Below are 21,362 nucleotides of genomic sequence, written 5' to 3'. Positions count from 1 at the left end.
ATGAGCCCCCAATAAAGTGATTTTTCAAAAATTTGAAAGTATCGGAGTTTTTCTAAACCCATCTTCCCTCTTTTTTTTTAAAGCGATTAAGAAGATTGTCTACCAAATATAGAACAGAAAAGATTTATCCCACAGTCACTGGAGAAAAAGAAGAAAATGTTAAAAAGAATAGATACAAGGACATTCTACCATGTAAGTTTGAAATGCCCTTGCTAGAATAAATAGAAATGCTAATTGTTAGCCTTTGGTAACCTAACCAGCTTATTCTTTCTAATGAGTTTGATTGTTAAGGAAGTAGCAATTAACCTCTCCGCCAAGGTGTATTTTAAGATAATAGTATGTAATTGTGCTTCTTGTTTTTCTTCTGATAGTTTTTGGTAGTGGTTGGTGGTGGTGGTGGTGGTGGTATATATATATCAGAATTATTCTAATGCTAAATTGCTTTTAAATTCAAAAAATGCAATTGATAACTTGGGAAACCTCAAAGAAGTTAAACAGTCCAAATGTGTTTCTCTGAGGGCATAATTCTAATATTACAATTATATTCTTGATAGTATAATTTGTTGGCAAACTGCCTTTAACTTGAAAGTGTACTTAAAGTGTTTCTATCCTTAGTTTATAAAATAAAATCTTTACCTCATGCTTGCAGTCTTATAATATATATTCCATACTTTCATTCCCTCAACTCTTCATTCCTAAAGCCTGTTCTTTTGAAATGGGCCTTATTTAAGTCTCCTGTGATTTTATATTTTTAGCAAACAAATGAATAGGTTGCTTTTTATGGAGAAGAGATCATATTATATATCAGTTAAACATATTTTTCATTTTGACAGTAGTTACTTTCATCATGTTGTACAATTATCAGTACTACTTCCAAAAACAGTTTTCACCACTCCAAAACAGAAAGCCTGTATCTATCTGTTAGGCAGTACTTTGTTGCCTTTCTCTCCTCAGCCCATTACGTAACCTCCCTGTGATCATATTGCTAAGAATTTGACTCTTCTAAATATTTCATATGCATGGAATCAGGTAACATTTGGCCTTTGCTTTTGGCTTATTTTATTTAGGATGATCATTATCAAGGTTCACCCATTTTGTGGCATGCATTAGAACTTCATTACTGCTTATGGGCAAATAATATTCCATTCTATGTATGTACGTACTGCCATTTGTTTATCCATCTGTTAATGCACACGTGTTGTTTTTTTCCTTTGGGTTTTTATGAATAACATTTCTATGAGCAATTGCTGTGTAAGTGTCCGAGTTCCTTCTTAAATTCTTTCAGGCCATAGAGTAATTGCCTGGGTCATAATGACAGTTCTGTGCTTAACTGTTGAAGAACCACCAGAGTGTTCTCCACAGTGGCTACAGAATTTTACCTTCCTAACCTGCCAGCATGAGATTTCCAATTTTTCACAACTTCACCAATACTTGTTAATTTCAGTTGTTTTGTAGGAGTCCCTGAGTGGTAAGTGAAGGCACTTTGCAGAAAAGGCCTGGCAATCTTGTAAACATCATCCCTCTTAAACTCTGCCGAGAGCAGCTTGCTCTGGACTTGCCATGATGGCACCCTGTTAGAGGATCTGAAATGGGTATCATTGTGGTTTCAATTTTGTATTTGCCAAATTACTGATGATCCCGTGCACCTTTTCATGTGCTTTTTAATCATTTTGGGTGTCTTTGGAGAAATGTCTATTAAAGTTATTTGCCCATGTATAAGTTAGATTATCTTTTTGTGGTTGTAGGACTTTATTGTGTTGCTAGTGGTGTTGTTGATTTCAACTCAAGTGTGTGCAGACTAGAACTGCTCCATCTAGTTCCTATGGCTGTGGCCTTTGAGAAGTACACCGCCTGGCCTGTCTTCCAGAGGGGCTCCTGAGTGGGTCAAACCACCAACCTTTTGGTTTGTACTCAAGCACTTACATGTCTGGACCACCTGCAGATTCTCAGACTTTGTCATATATTCTAGAAGTTTAACACTTGGCGGTTCTATGATTTCCAAATATTTTCTCCCATTCTTCACTTTCTTGGCCACTTAGATGCACAAAAGGTTTTAAATGATGAAGTTCGCCTTTTAATTTTGCTATTTCAGTGGTTGCTTTAGGGCAAATAGTATACAGCTTTAACTTATTGTAACCTGTTTTCAAGTGATGTTATCTTACTTGCAGCATAGTATAAAAATCTTAAAATCGTCTCCTTCCTTCCTGACCTTTGTGCTGTTGTTTAAATGTAGAGCCATGTTTCCACCTGGGACCATTTTCCATTTGCCTGGATGACTCCCTTTCACATTTTTGTCATGTTTGGCTACCGCTGCTGCTGTTCAGTTTTTTAATATGTGAAAATATCTTTATTTCACTTTGATTTGGAAAGTTCTCTTTACTGTAGGGATTTCTCGTTAGGCCCAAAATACATCCAAGATGTGGCTCCATTGTCATTCCTTTTTGCATTGTTTCTGAAGATGAAAGTGCTGTCAGACCTGTTTCTTCACATATTTTGTTATAATAATCATTTAAAATTGTTATTGCTAACATTTTCATTCCATCAAATTTTCTGATAGTAAAAATCCTGGAGATTTGAATGGAATATCTTAGAATATTTTTTTCTCATTCTTTTGTTAGGCTTTTGCAATTTGTAAACATTTATACAAGGGGGACTTCAAAAAGTTCATGAAAAATAGAATTTTTCCTTAACTTTTTAGCCCACCATGTATGTCTATATAAACATAAAATAAGAAATAAGATATTTTAAGGGAATTTCCTTATTTTGGTAGATGGCATTATGTTAATATAATTACAGTCCAATTAAATCACAAATTATCTGCCTTTCTTATATTGTTAGTCCTTCCACTGAGTGTTGTTTACCTTCAAAATATATTCAGGCTTAAAAAAAATTCTTCCCATGTTATTCTCTTCTCATAGCTGACTAAACCAACTTTCTTTTACTTTCTCCCTCCTGTGCTTAAAAGTGTAATTGCTGCTTCTACTTCCCATTATGCTCTTTCTAAAACTGATATAACCTTTTAATCTACCACTGTCTCAATCTGGATATGACCATCTTTAAATAGAATTTAGACAATCTTTTAAGAAACAGTCTGTTAAAAGTACAATAGTCTCATCAGTGCTCAAGGAAGAGTTAAGTTATTCTGCGCCTACCAAGCAGATTTAGTTTATTTTATGATAGAATATTGAGGCCAATCCAAAAATCCAGAAATCATTTAAGTGCCTTTGTTTTAGAGATGGCCTGTATTCTGTTGAGATTTCTAAAACTGAGTCTTTATGTGGTGATCAGGTACATTGACTATTCTAATGTCATTTAAGAAGGTCATTAATTTTTCCATACCTAGTATTTAGTCAGCAGATTTTCTCCATGTTACATGTGCATCGTGTGTGTGTGTTCCTGTACTAAAGAGTCCCTTGTGTAGCCAATATTAGGTTTATCTATTTAGAGTTGGGCTGTTGAGAAACTGTTGAGGCAGCTAGCAAGACTGTCGGTGTATTGTTTTAAACTCTCTTGATATTTTTAGATTTTATTTTCTAGTCATGTTTGTGCTTGATACGAGTACCAATAAAGAATGTAAAAATATAAATGATGATATGTATTACTTGCATAAGTAGCGTAATAATATAGTTTAAATTATCAACAATATAGTCTAAAGCAGGATCCCCACACTTGCTTGTGCTTGTAGACTGTAAAATAATTTAGGCTTTGTAACATTTGTGTAAGTGCTTGAATTTACCGGAACCAAACTTAACTGCAGGATCTGAGACTCAGAAATAGTCTATTTTAAAGTATTTTCTGAAAAACTTTAAAATCAGTTGGTTTACTTTTCCTACCCTACAGCCATTTGGGATAGATGAAATAAGACTGTAAGGATGTTCATTGTTGAGTGCTGGAAATGGGCTTACAGGGATTCATTATACTATTCTCGTGTGTGTGTGTGTGTGTGTTTAAATTTCCTATGATAGGTAAGGGGGATAAAGAGAAAAGGCTTGTATTTAGGTAACTTTGTACTAACCGTGACTCTAATTTGGAAACCTAAGGTGTAAGGAATACATAAATCATTTGGCTTCACAATCTACACAAACATTGACTGAAGACCCAGTGATAATCCAACAACTAAGAAAATGTTTGCTTTCAAGATACTTTGAATGAAGAATAATGTTCCATAAGAATTTGGTTAATTAATATGGTCCCCCTAATTCTGGTAAATATGGTGGATAAATATTCTTATTGTTAGCTAACCATCATTATTCTACCTACTGACTATTCCACAGTCATATATACCAGAAACATGGTGGGTTTTTTTAGGTGTACTTCCTACCCCAAAAAAGTGAGGGAGGCAGAGAAGATGGGGTGGGCCAAAAATCAGAGCATTGCAACATATAAACATGTCTTTCCATGGAAACATGGTGAAGAAATGCGTAGTTTTACCAGGAAGTTAGTAGTATTACATGTCCCTGTACAAATTCCAAAGAAGAATTTCCTCACTTGAAAAATCAGCAGAACTTGGATTTAGTGTATAAAATTTGATCAAGAGCAAATACATTAAACTTTATTCATGAATGGTTCGTGTCATTTTTATGTCTTTCTTCTTATATTTTGATTGTCTTAATATCTGTTGTCCCTTAATTAGAAAGTAGCCTCAGAACCCTCCCCTGGTATATTTTCAACTCTCCTTGTCTATCATCCCTCCAACTGCATTGAAAAGATGTGTCTACCTCAGAATTACAGTGGGTAGAATATTTTCAAAGGAAGTTTATTTTTCCACTTTCTCACGTTTGCTTCCTGTGCTTGACTTTATTCTCAGAGGGATTATTTCACATAGTGGCTAAGAGACTTGCTTGGCCCTTGAAACTTTTGATCCCAGAGCACACAGAGAGCACATTTCACTGTCCAAGCCTGTATACAGAAACTAATGGGATGACCCATGACCTGCTTCCATCATATGCCTACCTCTTGCCAAGTCATTGTATACTGTGTGGCTATCCAGATAGGCATGTGATTTTTCCAAAACTACAAAGGATGGAAAAGGTGATTTTCCTATGTGAAGAGATATGCTGGGTAGACAAATCAATATAAGGCTCACCTCACTTATACAAAAAATAAGCTCCACATGCTTCAAGAATTTTAAGTAAAAATAATTGGAAGAGGACATATCACATTTCTTTAAAAGGCAATTTTAAATCTTGGAATGGGTCATCTTTCTAAGCAAAAATGTAAAACCTGGAAGTAAAGAAGGGAAAGATACACAATGCTTATGGCTAAAAACTAGAAACGAGGATAGGAGTGGGAAATAGATATAAAGAAGGAAAGAATAGGATTCAGTGTAGCAGGGGTATGGAAGGAGTTGACACTTAGATATGTAAGTACAGCATACCTCATTTTATTGGTCTTTGCTTTATTGTGCTTAGCAGAATATGATGGATTTTTGTTTTTAACTTTTGCAAATCGAAGGTGTGTGCCAACCCTTCCCTGAACAGTCACCAGTGCCATTTTACTAGCTGTGCATGCTCATGTCTCTCTGTGTCACATTTTGGTAATTCTCACACTATTCCAAACTTTTCCATAGTGCTGTTGTACATTTAATAGGCTATATATAGTACAGTGTAAACCTAACTTGTATATGCACTGAGACACCAAAACAATTTGTGTGACGTGCTTTATTGTGCGACTCGATTTATTGCAAAGGCCTGGAATCTGACTAGCAATACCCACCTCCACACTGTGCTTGTGTGTATCTTCGTGTAGTTCTGACTCTCACATCCCACCCCAATAAACAGTTAAACCCAATCTACATAAACTGTAACAGCTGGATTTGACTGTAAATGTGTGGTGGAACCATACTGTAAAGTTGGGGGCACAAAGAACTAAACTTTTGAGGAAAAGATTACAGAGTAAGTGAAGGTGGAGGCTAACACAAACCCCATGGTATTGAATTAAAATCAAAGCGATTATTCTGATCAGTTCCACACAATGTCCTAGCCAGAATGCGAGGAAAATGACCAAAATTTAAAATCATAAACTAGACCAGACTTACTAGTCTGATCGAGGCTGTTAGAACCTCCAAAACTGGCCCTGAACACATTCCTCAAACTTGGACCCAAACTCACCCCCAGGTCACTCTTCAGTCCAACAACATGTAGGCGCATAAAGTAAACAATAACATCCACAAGGAATGCACTCTTCAGAGCAGTCAACCATCTGAGACCAAAAGGGGAGCCTTTGCCCCTGTAGCTCAGAACTCAAAGAAAGACAAAAAAAAAAAAAAAAAAAAAACGACCCAGCGAGCCTAGGGAGGAAGTGGGAAGAGTGAGCTTACATTTAGAGATTTGCACCTAATGTTAACAAACAAAACAGGGTAGACAACTAATTTGCTCTGTAAACTTTCTTTTAAAAAAATCATTTTATTGGGGGCTTGTACAACTCTTAATCACAATCCATACATCCATCCATTGTATGTCAAGCACATTAGTACATTTGTTGCCCTCATAATTCTCAAAACATTTGCTTTCTACTTGAGCTCTTGGTATCTGCTCCTCATTTCCCCCTTCTCTCCCTCCCTCCCCACTCCTGCTCTGTAAACTTTCATTCAAACTACAGTTAAAAAAAAAAACCAAATGTATCAGTATGAAGTCATTTTATTAGATATGTAAATAGATGTGTGCTGTACACTAGATTCTGTCTCATAGTTATTTTATAGGACAGAGTAGAGCAGGATTTCCAAGGCTATAGTTTTAGGAAACAGACTTTCATGGAGCAACTGGGATGGATGGATGGATAATTAACTGGAGACTATAGTCTTCAGTATGGATTACATTTATTGGATAATAATCCATGCAGTAAATATATATTCATGAGGCTATACTGTTGAAAATAATCAAGTAAACAAATGTATAAATGAAGAAAGGGACAAGTCTTCCTTATGCAATAGAATTCTAATTAATAAATGTAGAAGAGAAGGGACATAGAAAAACGTCTACTAAGCAATTACTGCGGCCATCGTTATAGGCAAGATGCCACAGTAGATAATAACGTTAGTGGATGGATGTTTGAGAAGAAAGATTTCATCATAGTCTTAAAGTAGCTCTTCCAAGATACTTACAACTACAAAGGCACAAATAGTAAGTGCAGTGGGGGATATCCTATTAGACCAAGGTTAATATCCCAAGTAAGAAGACTAATGATACACTGATTATGTACCTAACATACCACATATACTCGAGTGTAAGCCGACCCGAACATCAGCCGAGGCACCTAATTTTATCACAAAAACTGCATTAAAATGTGCTGGGAAACAGCTTATACATGAGCATATATGGTAACTATTTTTGGTGATATTGTTATACATGTATCCTTTTAATCCAAGCATGAGAAAAAATCAGATAAAGGAGCTGGTAAATAAAATGTAGGATTCTAGAAAGAAAGGAGAGAAGCTGGGAACTTTTAATAAGGTCTGTGCAGTTCAACAGGGAGTTCTGGTGGTCCAGTGGCCATGCATTGGACTGCGGTGCTTATGTTGGCAGTTCAGAACCCCCCCGCACTCCTCGGGAGAAAGAGTGGGTATTTTACCCCTGTGAACAGTCCGTCTCAGAAACCCATAGGCACCATGCGTCAGCATTGACTCTGGCACTCAGCTTTTGTCGGTATAAACTTTTAAAAACTCAGTGCCATCAAGTCAATTCTGACTCTGATTCATAATGACGCTATAGGGCAGGGTCTGGTGAGTTTCCAAGCTGTAACTGTTTACTGGAGTGGAAAGCCTAATCCTTCTTCCATGGAGTGGCTGGTGGTTTCAAACAGCTGACCTTGTGATTAGCAGCCCAAGGTGTAACCTGATAAGCCCCCAGAACACCTGCCTACCTCGAGGCAATTAACAATTCCTCCTTTAGGACCTTTATTGTGGCCTGTGCTGGTTGGGCACAAGTCTCTCAGGGATTCGCAGTAACTGCAGCAAACAAATGTTGACGGTAGGGGTCCACCCAGTGTCCTAAAAAGAAAGTCCTGGCACTTCATTTTCCCCAATTTGCAGTAAGGTAACTAGTTCAACAAAGAAAGAAACATTCATACAATTGAATTCCTTTGTAGCATTAAAAAGAATAAAATCTATTCCTGCCCCTGACTAATTGAGGGGGAGGGGCTCTTTGCTCTGCTATCTGGCTGGATGATCTATTTCTTTGTGTGAGCCACCCACTTTGATAGCCAGTGACTGACTCACCCAAACCAAACTAAAGTCGCGGTCAGGTCGGTTCCATCTCACAGCCACTGTCTAAGGCCAGGGTAGAAGTGCCCCTGTGAGTTTCTGACACTGCCTTTTCTCGGGAATGGAATGTCCTGTCTTGTTCCCATGAAGCCCAACAGCGACCACTAGATGCCACCAGGGCTCCCAGTCAGGGTTTACTGCTCCTGACTATAGCTGACCTCCAGACCCTGGCTCCCTCCCTAATTTCTGGATAGCCAGGTTCTTGGAACTCGCCTTTTTCCCTCTGAGGGTGCTGCATTCTTTGTTTGACTTGAGGAATTGCCTTCCTGTGCTCCACACTTGTGGTCACTGCTGACTTTGTCTCAAGAGGACCACACTGAGCACCTTGCTGTTCTTTCCGTTTCTTCGTGAGTCCGCTTTTTATTCTCCCCCTGGCTGTTCAGGGTTCATGGGTTGTCTGTCACCTGTGTCTGTTTCATGGGCTTCTCAGATCTTTGTCATTGAGGAGGGCATGAGGGCTCTGACAAAGCCCCCATCATTAGTCTTTTCTTGTATCATCAGTTTCTTAAAAGGTCTATTTCCTGTTAATATGATATTAGATAATTCCCTGCTATTTTAACAAATTACTTTTTAAAGTAAATATTACATTTTTAGTTATTTCTTTAACCTTATACTTCATGAAAAAACATCTGTCTGCCAGTAGGAACACATTTATGAAAATGTTTTTTCTCTTGTAGTTGATCACAGCAGAGTTAAATTGACTTTAAAGACTCCTTCTCAAGATTCAGACTATATCAATGCAAATTTTATTAAGGTATGGTAATTTTATATGGTGTTTCCCTGATATATTCAGTGCCTTTCTACATGCGAGTCATGTAGGAACATTGTGTCAAAAGCAAATGTGTCAAGCATTGTGTCAACAGCAAATGAAATACTATAAAATCACTACCCTTATACATAATTTTCCTGTGCTTTCATATTCTGCTGTAGAGTTTTTGTTCAGTTTTATGATTGTAGAAAAAAAGGGTTCTATTTTGTTTCTTCGTTTATGTTGAGGGGGCTTAAAAACTACTTTTTGCTGATATAATGTTTCATTTGTGTACACAAATTAATGTGTTAATTCCATACCATTGAAAAGTTTCTAACTTTTCTCCATGGTAATATTGAAGGTGACCATCCTTGATCTTTTGAATAATTTATCAGGATTGCAGTTAGTAGGTAATATTGGTTTGAATGATAAACACAGATTTAAAACTTTGGGTGACTATATTTATATTTCAAGGTGACATCCCACAGGCCAAATTAAGGTAGTCTTTGTTTGGGTAACATTGCTGGCATACTCTGGTTAGAGGCAGTCAGATTCCCCTAGAAGTAACAGGGAACACAGAGACAGATGCAGAATGCCCGTTGGCTGAGTTAAGTATGAGACTTTACCTTGTGTTGTGTGAATTTTTAAAAATAAATGTCAATTACTTGATATATATACATTGATACATTTATAGAGTTATTTTACATGTTATATTTATACCAAATGTTGATGACAAATATATTGGGGTGTTAGAAATCATTATGGTATTGATATTATCTCTGTCAACATTGAATAGTTTAAAATAAATTTTTTTCAATAAATTCAATTTTGTTGTAATTCCTATAAAACTAATGAGATAAAAGTTACCAAGTAAGTGGTTTGATATTTCAGATGTTTATACTTCTTAAGGCAATAAATTTTAACACATCTGGTTTAGTATTTAAGTCAGCTATCTTGTAATATATTTTCAGATTTATTATTAGGAATCTACTAAATAAATAATTGAATAGATAATAAGGGTCACTAGGAACCCTGAAGTTGCAATGCTTGAAGTGCCTCAGGCACAAACCAAAGAGTTAGAGCTTCAAACCCACACTCTGTGGGAGAAACATGTGAACGTCTGTTTTTTAAAAGATTTACATGATTGGAGAACTTACAGAGCTATGTACTGGCCTGTACTCGATAAATCTAAATTGATTCCATGACATTGGGCTTGGACTTGGGGTGAGAGAGGTTATAGGGGCATTTTGAGTTGGAATCCATTCAGTGACAACAGGTATGAACAAATATAAGAATCGTTGAGTAGTTTTAATATTGTTTTTAAACTCAAAACATAGTTTGATGTTTCTGCTACCTTTAACTTTATTGACTAGGTTTTGAGGCTTTTGTTTTAAATTCTTAAATAAATAATAATTTTTAAATGAGTATACTTTGGTCTTTAATTACCAAGTGTATGAACCTTGTTTAATAAATTAATATAGTTTGGCATGTTTTTATGAACTATAAAAGAAATGACAGAAATACTTTGGGTGAAATCAATATTACTAGTAAATTTTGAAGTTTCAAATTTAGATGAAGAGATATGTTTGCTAATTATAATAAATGTAAAATTTGCTTCTAATCACTGTAGGGTGTCTATGGGCCAAAAGCATATGTGGCAACCCAAGGACCTTTAGCAAACACAGTAATCGACTTTTGGAGGATGATATGGGAGTACAATGTTGTAGTAAGTAATTTTCTTTTGAGAAGGCATATATAATGCATGTAGGTACTGTGCTGAAATAAATAATAAAAGGAATTTTAGTCATAATAATATGTCTAATTATAGGTTAAACTTTACTGAAGATAAATTTACCAAAAGGGTAATGTTTACTACTAAGCATAGGTAATATTTATTAATATATAGGGACAAATTAATCAGATTCTCACTAAATTCTCATAAACTAAAAAATAAAGTTCTTATAAACTAGTCAAAAGACTTTAAAAGGAGGTATTGTAATACTTAAACTAGTCCTAAATTCGCAACTTTTTTCCCCCACAGCAAACCATTTTATAATCAATCATTCTTAACAGGAGAATGCTGCTCATACACATCAAGATTTCTAGGCACCACACAGAGTATAACAGCAATTACTTATTTATAAAAAAAAATTATAATAACATTTAAGAAAATCACAAAAAAATACTAATGCCAGAGGAGCTCTGTAGTTGAACTAGAAGCTTCTTTTGAGAATAGAAACCAAGACGTTTCAAGGAATTAAAAAAAAAAAACCTGCTTTTTTATCATGCCTTTCTGAAAATATCATTTCCTTAACAGTTTTATTGGCACTCCATCCACATATCACACAATGCAGTAGTTCAAGTATATGAAGAAGAGCTGTATAGTCCTTACCAAGATGTTAGAACATTATCTTCTTTCTTGTACTCATAGTTACTCATGCAATTTTTTTATTGTGGCAAAAAAATGCACAACAAAACATTTTCCAATTCAACAACTTCTACGTGTATAATTTAGTGCCATCGATTGTACTTTTTGTGTGGTACAGTCACTATTGATATCCTTTTCCAAATTATTCTACCACCACTAACTTCAACTCAATGCCTTCAAAGCAACAGCTCTTCCTCCTTTACACATGGTAACCATTAGTCAAATTTGGCTTTTTTTTTCCCCGAGTAGTTTTCTTAATATAATATTCACATATCCTATACTTCATAGTTAAATCGCTTTTTAAAAGAGTTGCATATACATCATCACAATTCATTCTAGGGGTCATGAGGGTGGGAGGGGGTGAGGAAGAGGAAAAAGAGCTGATAGCAAGGGCTCCATAGAAAGTAAATGTTGGGAAAATGATAATGGCAATATGTACAAATATGCTTGATACAGTTGATGGATGGATTATTATAAGAGCCTCAAATAAAATGATCTTTCCATTAAAAATTATCTAATGAAATTAAAAATAAAATGGTATAATTCCTAAACTACATAAAGATCAGGGAATGAAAATAATAAAACTATATAAAAGATCAGCAAACTAAAAATAAATCAATTAAAAATAGAGTAAGAAAGAGAAGACCACCAACAACATTTAAGAAGCCAGAGAAGAAGTCTCTAGTGTGGAGCAAGCGAGAAGTGTTTGAGCCTAGAGCATACTCAGGCTGGGTCGAGAGGGAGGTCACCTGAACAAGTCATACTACACCATAGTGACCCAGCATCCCCAAGCTTACATTAATCTCTGTCAGACAGGAAAGCTATTCGAGTCCCTCTCCGGGGCAAGAGGGGGCTACCAGAGGCTTAAGCAGTCAGCAGTTATTAAGACAGCTACCAGATATTCATGAAACCCAACAGTATTGCACTTTAGTAGGCCAATAAAATGCTATGTGTAGTCACTCAGGTTCTTAACCTTTTTGAGTCATTGATTCTTTTAAAACATCAAAAGCATGCCATATAAATTATTATATAAATTTTAAGAGAATTTGAAGACATTTCACATTTAAAAACTCATTCCGTTCAAACAGTGGTTCTCAACCTTCCTCATGCTGCGATTCTTTAATAAAGTTCCTCATGTTGTGGTGACCCTCCAACCATAAAGTTATTTTTGTTGCTGCTTCATAACTAATTTTGCTACTGTTATGAATCGGGTGAACCCTGTGAAAGGGTTGTGCGACCCGCAAAGGGGTTGTGACCCACATGTTGAGAACCGCTGGGTTAGAAGAATCTCAAAACATTAACATGTATGTTCTTTGTTACTCTTTAGAAGTAAGGAAACTACCCCTTAGATTTGGAACAGGGAAAGAAATGGCTTAAGATGCTACAGAAATCCCTCCATGATTACTCTTTATCACCTTGAAGCCCCAGTGTTTGCTCCAGTGATGGTTTCGGTTTTGTGCGTGTGAGAAATCTATAATGGGGCGTCCTCATTCACTTTTATGAACATAGTAATAAGCTTTTTCTATTGGAACAAAATTATTCTAAAACATGGCTGTAGTTAGACAATGAAAAGAAGGTTAGTAAAATGGGCAAAATCTCAGTCAGTATTTGCTGCTTTTTTGATTTAAAGCAAATGTAGTTGGAGGTTGACTGAGGAAAGGCATGAAGGGATTTTCTAGATCAGTGGTTCTCAACCTCCCTAATGCCACGACCCTTTAATACAGTTCCTCATTCTGTGGTGATGAAAATACAATTATTTTTGTTGTTACTTCATAACTGTAATTTTGCTACTGTTATGAATCGGGCGACCCCTGTTGAAAGGGTCATTCGACCACCAAAGGGGTCACGACCCACAGACTGAGAACCACTGTTCTAGATGATGGTAACACCCTACATATTGCTGAGTTTGGGTTGCGTAGATGTATGCACTTGTCTAAAGCTGGAGAATGTACAGTTAATATTTCTGTCTCACTGTATACAAAAATCTTACCTGCAGGAACAATCACTATTAGCAACATTAAAAAATACTAAAATTTAGATGTTATATACGCTGACATATTTAGAGAAGAACATGCACTTTGCCTTGAAATAAAATTTTAAGATGTCAACAGTTGGGTGAAAGAAAATAAGTGGCAAAACAAGTATAGTGAAATGTTAGTAGAATATAGGCAGTGGCTATATATTTACCTGATATATTCTATATCCAATTTCTGTACTTTCACCTCTCCCCCGTGCAGATCATTGTTATGGCTTGTCGAGAATTCGAGATGGGAAGGGTATGTATATCTATTAACATTTTAAAATAATTATAGTGTATCCCTTGTATTACCTCAGTTCTAGGGATGTGTATTTCAAAACTCTTATTATATCCTGAGACTATCTAGCTTATTTATTTCCTTTATATTTTTGTGCTCTGCTGTTACTTTATTTGATACAAAGAACAGAATGATCTCTTAAGCACATACTTTTTTTAACCTTAGTACATTTTTAACATGTACTTAAAATAATAGTCTGAATTGTTACTCAGTAGTGTTTGTGCTTCCAATTGTACTGTAAGTAGAATAAGCATTAGTATTTATGGACTGAAGCTAGAGGGGCGCTTAAAAATAGGAATGGAATTGAGCATATGAAAAAACTCGGTAAAAATTCTGAATAATTACTATTAATTTATAGTTTAGATATTCTAATTGTAAATACCACTTCATTTCTTGTTAATTCGTATTGTCTTTTGATTTTTAACATTATAAAAGTAAATTTAGTTCCTCAAATCTAATATCTCTCCTGTAGCATTATAAAGATATAGTAATATACTTACCAAAATGTTTTAAATGAAATATGAGTGGCTTTCTATAAATATGAAACAAAAATCAAACTTAGAAGATAATCAAATTATGTGATTCACATGAAGTCAACCTATGTTAATCTTGTTTGTTATTTAAACTAAAAATTTTAAAGAATTCTAATTAACATTTTTCTAGTAAGAGAGTAAAAGCAAAATATAACACCATATGTGCAGTTCTATAATATCAAGGGTCACTGGGTTAGAATTGATACAACGAGTTGCTGATTTTTTTTATAGTTTGGTGTTCTTATAAACTCTATTTGTGTGTAGCCCATACTAGGAGCTCTGGTGCCATAGCAGTTTAGCCCAAAGGTTGTGCTTGAAGCCTATCCAAGATCTTGGATAGGCGATCTGATTTTGTAAAGATTACAACCTAGAAATATCTATGGGGGCAGTTCTACTTTGTCACATAGGGTTAGTGTGAGTCAAAATTGACTTCACAGTACCTCATAACAGCATAACTCATCCTATGAAAATTTAATTAGAAATGTCTGAATTTATTCATTTTCCACTGTCAGGTTTAGTTTAACCAGGGTGGTTACACATAAGCTTTCATATAGTCTGAATAAAAAGCATATAATTTCTTAGCAGAATTGCTCTGTCATATATGAAAACTGAGCTTATCACTTATTTATCTCATTCTGCAATGGCTGGGCTTAATATTAGAGAGTAATAAAAACAGAATGTTCTGCTGTTTTCTACTTCTCTTTAAAATGGGAAGAGAAAACTGATTACACGTTCTATAATTTCATGGTTAAATACCAATAGCATATTTGAAATAATACTAAACCACCCTGTGAGAGAAGGCCGACTACTGCTGATTTTACAGGTAAAGAAACCGTATGTCTATAAAACAGTAAAGTTAATATTTGTAAAAATGTTCTGACATCCAGAAGAGTGCTATTTCCACTGTGTCGTAGATTTGACATTTAGTGAGATTCCAGGCAAGTATTGTAGAGGTTGTCTTGTTTTAAGCATTGCAACTTGCCCGTAATATCTAGGAACACGGTACTCAATGGATCTCGATGTGCCAGCCACTATTTTTAGTATTGTTCTTTATAAGAGTTTCAGAAATACTATCATATGGATTACTCATTAACCTCTGTTTGGGCAACAGAAAAAATGTGAGCGCTACTGGCCTTTGTATGGAGAAGACCCTATAACATTTGCACCATTTAAAATATCTTGTGTAAGTACCTATTACATATATTATTTATTTATTGGCATGCTAGATTGATAAATAATGAAATTATAATGTAGTATGGAACTGATTTGCATTCAGTGCTTTCATGTTAACCTGCATTTTAAAAAAAACCTTTTTATCGAGGGCTCATATAACTTATCTATCATCACAATTCATACATCCATCCATTATTTTTAAGACATAAACAATAGCATAAGGAAGTACTTGTTTATGAAAGCATTTCCATTTAGAATCTTTGGGAATGATTTTGCATGTGCACAATTTTCTAGTGTTAGATCAATTGATACAAAGTGGGTGTATCAGAGTAATAGTGCATTATTGATTTATTTGGTAATTGTGTTTTAAATTGAATAAATGGAGAAAATACCTTTGAAATATATTTTGTTCATCAGAATTATAATTTTTTCATAAATCTTTTTTTTCCTTATTTAAAAAATCATTTTATTGGGGCTCATACAACTCTTATCACAATCCACACATACATCAATTGTGTAAAGCACACGTATACATTCGTTGCCCTCATCATTCTCAAAATTCGCCTTCCGCTTGGGTTCCTGGAATCAGCTCCTCATTTTCCTTTTTTAGAATTGTTGTAATTTTATAAAAAGGGGAAAACTGGAAGTAATGATTAATCATTTGCTTCAATCTGATCATTATTATGGCAGATACTTTTAATATGAAACTTAAAATATGTACCTTAATATTTAATGGTCTCTGGAAATGAATTAAGAAACAAGAAGGGGGAAGCGGTTGATTGTGCGGCACTGGAGCCCCAGGAACAGAAGCAGGAGCCACTGGGCAGTGACTTCGAAGATGTTATCTGTCTGGCTTTCGATGAAGCCATTAGGGTTCAGCAGGACTGAATCCAGCAAGAGATCGCTGTGTGGAACCCACTGGTCTCGGGGGGCCTAGAGCTGTCCACAAGAAGTATGCTGAGGATGACAACATCTACTCACAGAAGATCCAGGACCACCACACAAAGTACTCGTACATACAGATGATCCACCCGACAGCAACTGCTTCTACCAGGCCTTCGGATTCTCCCACCTGGAGGCGCTGTTGGATGACAGCAAGGAATTGCTGTGTTTCAAGGCCCGTGTCAGCCAAGAGCTGCGATTCAAGGCCGTGTCAGCTAAGAACAAAGAGCAGCTGGTGTCGCAGGGCTTCACCTAGTTCACAACTGAGGATTTCCACACACGTTCATGGACCTGATGGAGCAACTGGAGAAGCATACCTCTGTGGCTGACCTGCTGGCATGACCAGGGCACCTCAGACTACCTGGTGATCTACCTGCGGCTGTTCAACTCCGGCTTCATGCAGTGTGAGAGCAAGTTCTTAGAACACTTCATCGAGGGCAGGTGGATTATCAAGGAGTTCTGCCCGCAGTAGGTGGAGCTCATGTGTAAGGAGAGCAACCACGTTCGCATCATCGCCTTGGCCCAGGATCTCAGCGTCTCCATGCAGGTGGAATACATGGACCGTGGTGAGGGCGGCACCACCAACCAACCCCCACATTTTCCCCAAGTCTACTTCCTATTGGCCGGGCCACTACGACATCATCTACAAGTGGCCTGCTGCCCAGCCCAACCACATACAGAAGGTTTTTTTTTTTGTGGTTGTAAATGGTTATATCTCACCCCCATCTCCTTTCCGTCCCACCACCTCCCATATTTTATTAAAGAGGATGTTGGTGGTAAAAAAGAAGAGAAAGAAACAAGGAAAAAACAAAGCAAATAAGGAAAAATTAGGGGTAGGGCAGGAAACTAAAACATAAGCAAACTTTAGAATCAAAAGACTTGCTCTGGGTACCATATGATAGCACTTTCTTAATCACCTGAAAGAATAATATTTCACTTTTTCATTTAAAAAGACTCAGGCACTCAGATAATTAAATAGTTCCTCATCTTAAAATTACCTCTTTTTACTTTTATTATATTTAAATGAAAAAATAATTTCTAGAATTTTATCATTGGTGAATTGCAGATATCCATAGTTTATGAGTTACTTGTATTTATAACTTCTAAATTCCTCTAGTGGGTACCTCAAGTCCAGTGCTCTTAGACTAATGTAGAAAAGAACTGAAGCTGTGTTACATTGTCTCCTTTTATTAAATTCATTGAAATTTGTGGAAGACTAATTGTATCTTATAGTTGAAATGCTAGGGTTTAGTATGCAGTAACTACTCTAAAATTATGTTCCAAATGAAGTGTACCTATGGTAAGTGTAAAGAACAAAATCCAATTGCATCTCATGAATATATTGAATATTGTCCAGATATTCCCCACATGTTCTGCTTCAGTGTGGGAACACGTCCCCTACCCCCTTGCCAATTGCGAAAGGATTCTATAATATTAGGGCCCTGGGTAGTTCAGGAAACCTACTTCTGTGCAGTGTGGTTAGGCTATAAGATAACCATAATTAATGTCACATTCAAATGAAAACAGTGCTTAGCACTGAATAGCAAAAGAACTAGAAATGTTGAAGAGTTGAGAAAAGGCATAGTAAACAACTTGACAACCCAGGGACAAGGGAACAACAAGTGATCAAAATTGGTGTTAAGGTGGGTGTCGGAGTTCCTGAAACCCAGGTGGGGACTTAGCATGATAGTGGGACAGAAAGAAAGTCAAGGGAAATAGAGGAAAGAGCTGGGAGGCAAAGGGCATTTATAAAGGTCTAGATAAAGATGTATATATGCAAATATATTTACATATGAGGATGGGGAAATAGATATGTGTGCCTATAAGTTTAGTGTTAAGGTAGCAGAAGGACATTGGGCCTCCACTCAAGTACTCCCTCAATGCAAGAATACTTTCTTCTATTAAATTGGCATTCTATGATGCTCACCTTCCCGACACAACCGCTGAAGACAAAGCGGGTGAATAAGCAAATGCGGTGAAGAAAGCTGATGGTGCCCGGCTATCAAAAGATATAGCATCTGGGGTCTTAGAGGCTTGAAGATAAACAAGCGGCCATCTAGCTCAAAAGCAACAAAGCCCACATGGAAGAACACACCAGCCTGTGTGATCACGTGGTTCCGAAGGGATCAGTTATCAGGCATCAAAGAACAAAAAAATCATACCATTGGGTACACACCTCCGTGATACAATCGCTGAGGACAAACAGGTGCATAAGCAAATGTGGCGAAGAAAGCTGATGGTGCCTGGCTATCAAAAGAGATACCGTCTGAGGTCTTAAAAGCTTGAAGGTTTACAAGTGGCCATCTAGCTCAGAAGCAACAAAGTCCACATGGAAGACACACCAGCCTGTGCGATCACGAGGTGTCAAAGGGATCAGGTATAAGGCATCAGAAAAAAAAAAATCTTACCATAGTGAATGAAGGGGGAAGTGCAGAGTGGAGACCCAAAGCCCATTTGTTGGCCACTGGAGATCCCCTTGCAGAGGGGTCTAGGGGAGGAGAGTCAGTCAGGGTGCGATGTAGCACTGATGAAGAATAGAGCTTTCCTCCAGTTCCTAAATGCTTCCTCCTCCCCCAACTATCATGATCTGAATTCTACCTTGCAAGTCTGGATAGAGCAGACGACGTACACTGGTGCATATAGGAGCTGGAGGCACAGGGAATCCAGGGCGGATGATACCTTCAGGACCAGGGGTGCGAGTGGTGATATTGGGAGGGTAGAGGGTGAGTGGATTGGAAAGAGGGAACCCTTTACAAGGATCTACATGTGACCTCCTCCCTGGGGGACGGACAACAGAAAAGGGGGTGAAGGGAGACGTCAGACAGGTCAAGATACGACACAATAATAGTTTATAAATTATCAAGGGCTGAGGAGGGAGGGGGTAGCGAGGAGGGAGGGGGGGAAAAGAGGATCAGATGCAAAGGGCTTAAGTGGAGAGCAAATGCTTTAAAAATGATGAGGGCAAAGAATGTACAGATGTGCTTTATACAATTGATGTATGTATGGATTGTGATGAGTTGTATGAGTCCCTAATAAAATGTTTAAATAAAAATAAAAAATAATATCATTGGGTGCTCACCTCCATGATATGATTGCTGAAGACAAATGGGTGCATAAGCAAATGTGGTGAAGAAAGCTGATGGTGCCCGGCTATCAAAAGGTATAGTGTCTGGGGTCTTAAAGGCTTGAAGATAAACAAGCAGCCATCTAGCTCAGAAGCAACTAAGCCCACATGGAAGAAGCACACCAGCCTGTGTGATCACCAGGTGTTGAAGGGATCAGGTATCAGGCATCATCAGAACCAAAAATCTTACTATCATGAATGGGGGGCGAGTGCCAAATGGAGACCCAAAGCCCATTTGTCGGCACTGGAGATCCCCTTGCAGAGGGGTCTAGGGGAGGAGACAAGCCAGTCAAGGTGAAATGTAGCAATGATGAAAAATACAACTTTCCTCTAGTTCCTAAATGCTTCACTCCACCCCATCCCCACCCTCACCCCCACTATCATGATCCGAATTCTACATTGCATGTCTGGCTTGCACTGGTACACTGGTACAGATAGGAACTGGAAACACCGGGAATCCAGGGTGGATAATCCCTTCAGGACCAGTGGTGTGAGTGGCGATACTGGGAGGGTAGAGGGAGAGTGGGTTGGAAAGAGGGAACCGATATCAAGGATCTACGTGTGACCTTCTCCTTGGGGGATGGACAACAGAAAAATGGGTGAAGCGAGACGTCGGACAGGGCAAGATATGACAAAATAATAATTTATAAATTATCAAGGGCTAATGAGTGAGGGGGTAGGGAAAATATGAGGACCTGATGCCAGGGGCTTAAGTGGAGAGCAAATGTTTTGAAATAATGAGGGCAATGAGTGTACTGTGCTTTACATAATTGAATTATATTTGGATTGTGATAAGAATTGTATGAACCCCTAATAAAATGCTTTTTTAAAAAAACAACTTGACATTGATGAACATGAAGAAAGAACAGGAAAGCCCTCTTGATAAGTTTCATTTGAGTAGTAACAGCTGATTCGATTTCTCAGCATTTGGATTAATGAATCCTGAGGAAGCTAAACTTTCTTCTCAAGCTTCCAAAATGGAAAGTAATGTCCTATGGTTGTTTCAGACAATTTAGGATTGGTTACTTCTGATGTAAATGCAAACAAAAATAGTCTGTAAAGGGCGAAAGTAAGTTGGTGAAAACAATAAATACTAAGTAACATGACTCCTGGACAATTTGAGCCTTTGAGACCGAGATATGACAATATCTAAGGAGCCATAGAGATGCAGCAGGTAACTGCTGCTAACCAAAAGATTGGTGGTTTGAATCTACCCAGCTGCTCACAAGTATTTCCTTTTATTTAGGAAGCTGAACAAGCCAGAACAGACTACTTCATTAGGACACTGTTACTTGAATTTCAAAATGTAAGTAGCTTTCATTTAGAGACATTTCTAAAAATAGATTTTAAAGAGAAGAAACATAATATTACCTTCCATAGTTAAGGAGATTAAAACATTTTTTTATTTAGGCGAAATAATTAAAAAGCAAATCAGAATGTAATGTTTCCTTGACATCTGGAGTTTTATGCGTATCAAATTAGATGACAATAATGTAGTGTAAATTCTAAGTACTTAAAATGCTATTACTGGCTGTCATTCATTTTGTAAGTATCGTTCTTTCTGCTGACACTTAGATCCACGGTTTTCTAAACATTTTAATGTCAAGACCCCTTTTTAATATTCTTCAGAATTATTGAGGAGCCCAAAGAGCTTTTGTTTGTATGGGGTGTATCTTTCAGTGTATGCTATATTTGAGAAGAAAATTGAGAAGCTGTTCAATCACATGAATACACTTGCATTCATTATCTGTTGAAAGTGATGTCCTCACAAGGCATGGAGTCTTGGCAAAACATTACATTCCCTCTGGCAGGAGGGAGAATGACAAGGGCAAATCATAC

General features: G+C 37.0%; 1 protein-coding gene and 1 pseudogene across 4 annotated transcripts in view; both read left to right on the top strand.

Moving 5' to 3' along the window:
* The window catches only part of PTPN12 (protein tyrosine phosphatase non-receptor type 12), a 109,394-nt gene that overhangs the window by 52,770 nt on the left and 35,262 nt on the right, over positions 1-21,362 (top strand). For all 4 annotated transcript variants that reach the window (XM_075558497.1, XM_075558495.1, XM_075558494.1 and 1 more), the window contains exons 2-7: positions 84-192; positions 8,938-9,014; positions 10,639-10,734; positions 13,674-13,712; positions 15,396-15,467; positions 20,770-20,829. In XM_075558497.1, the coding sequence (XP_075414612.1) occupies positions 84-192; positions 8,938-9,014; positions 10,639-10,734; positions 13,674-13,712; positions 15,396-15,467; positions 20,770-20,829 (453 nt within the window). The remainder of the gene's footprint in view (positions 1-83; positions 193-8,937; positions 9,015-10,638; positions 10,735-13,673; positions 13,713-15,395; positions 15,468-20,769; positions 20,830-21,362) is intronic.
* On the top strand, positions 16,190-17,256 carry LOC142457010 (ubiquitin thioesterase OTUB1 pseudogene; annotated as a pseudogene).

This window comes from Tenrec ecaudatus, chromosome 9 (genome assembly GCF_050624435.1).
Source record: "Tenrec ecaudatus isolate mTenEca1 chromosome 9, mTenEca1.hap1, whole genome shotgun sequence".
NCBI lineage: Eukaryota > Metazoa > Chordata > Mammalia > Afrosoricida > Tenrecidae > Tenrec > Tenrec ecaudatus.
The sequence above is the reverse complement of the archived record's forward strand: the minus strand, read 5'-3'. Positions and strand labels throughout refer to the sequence as shown.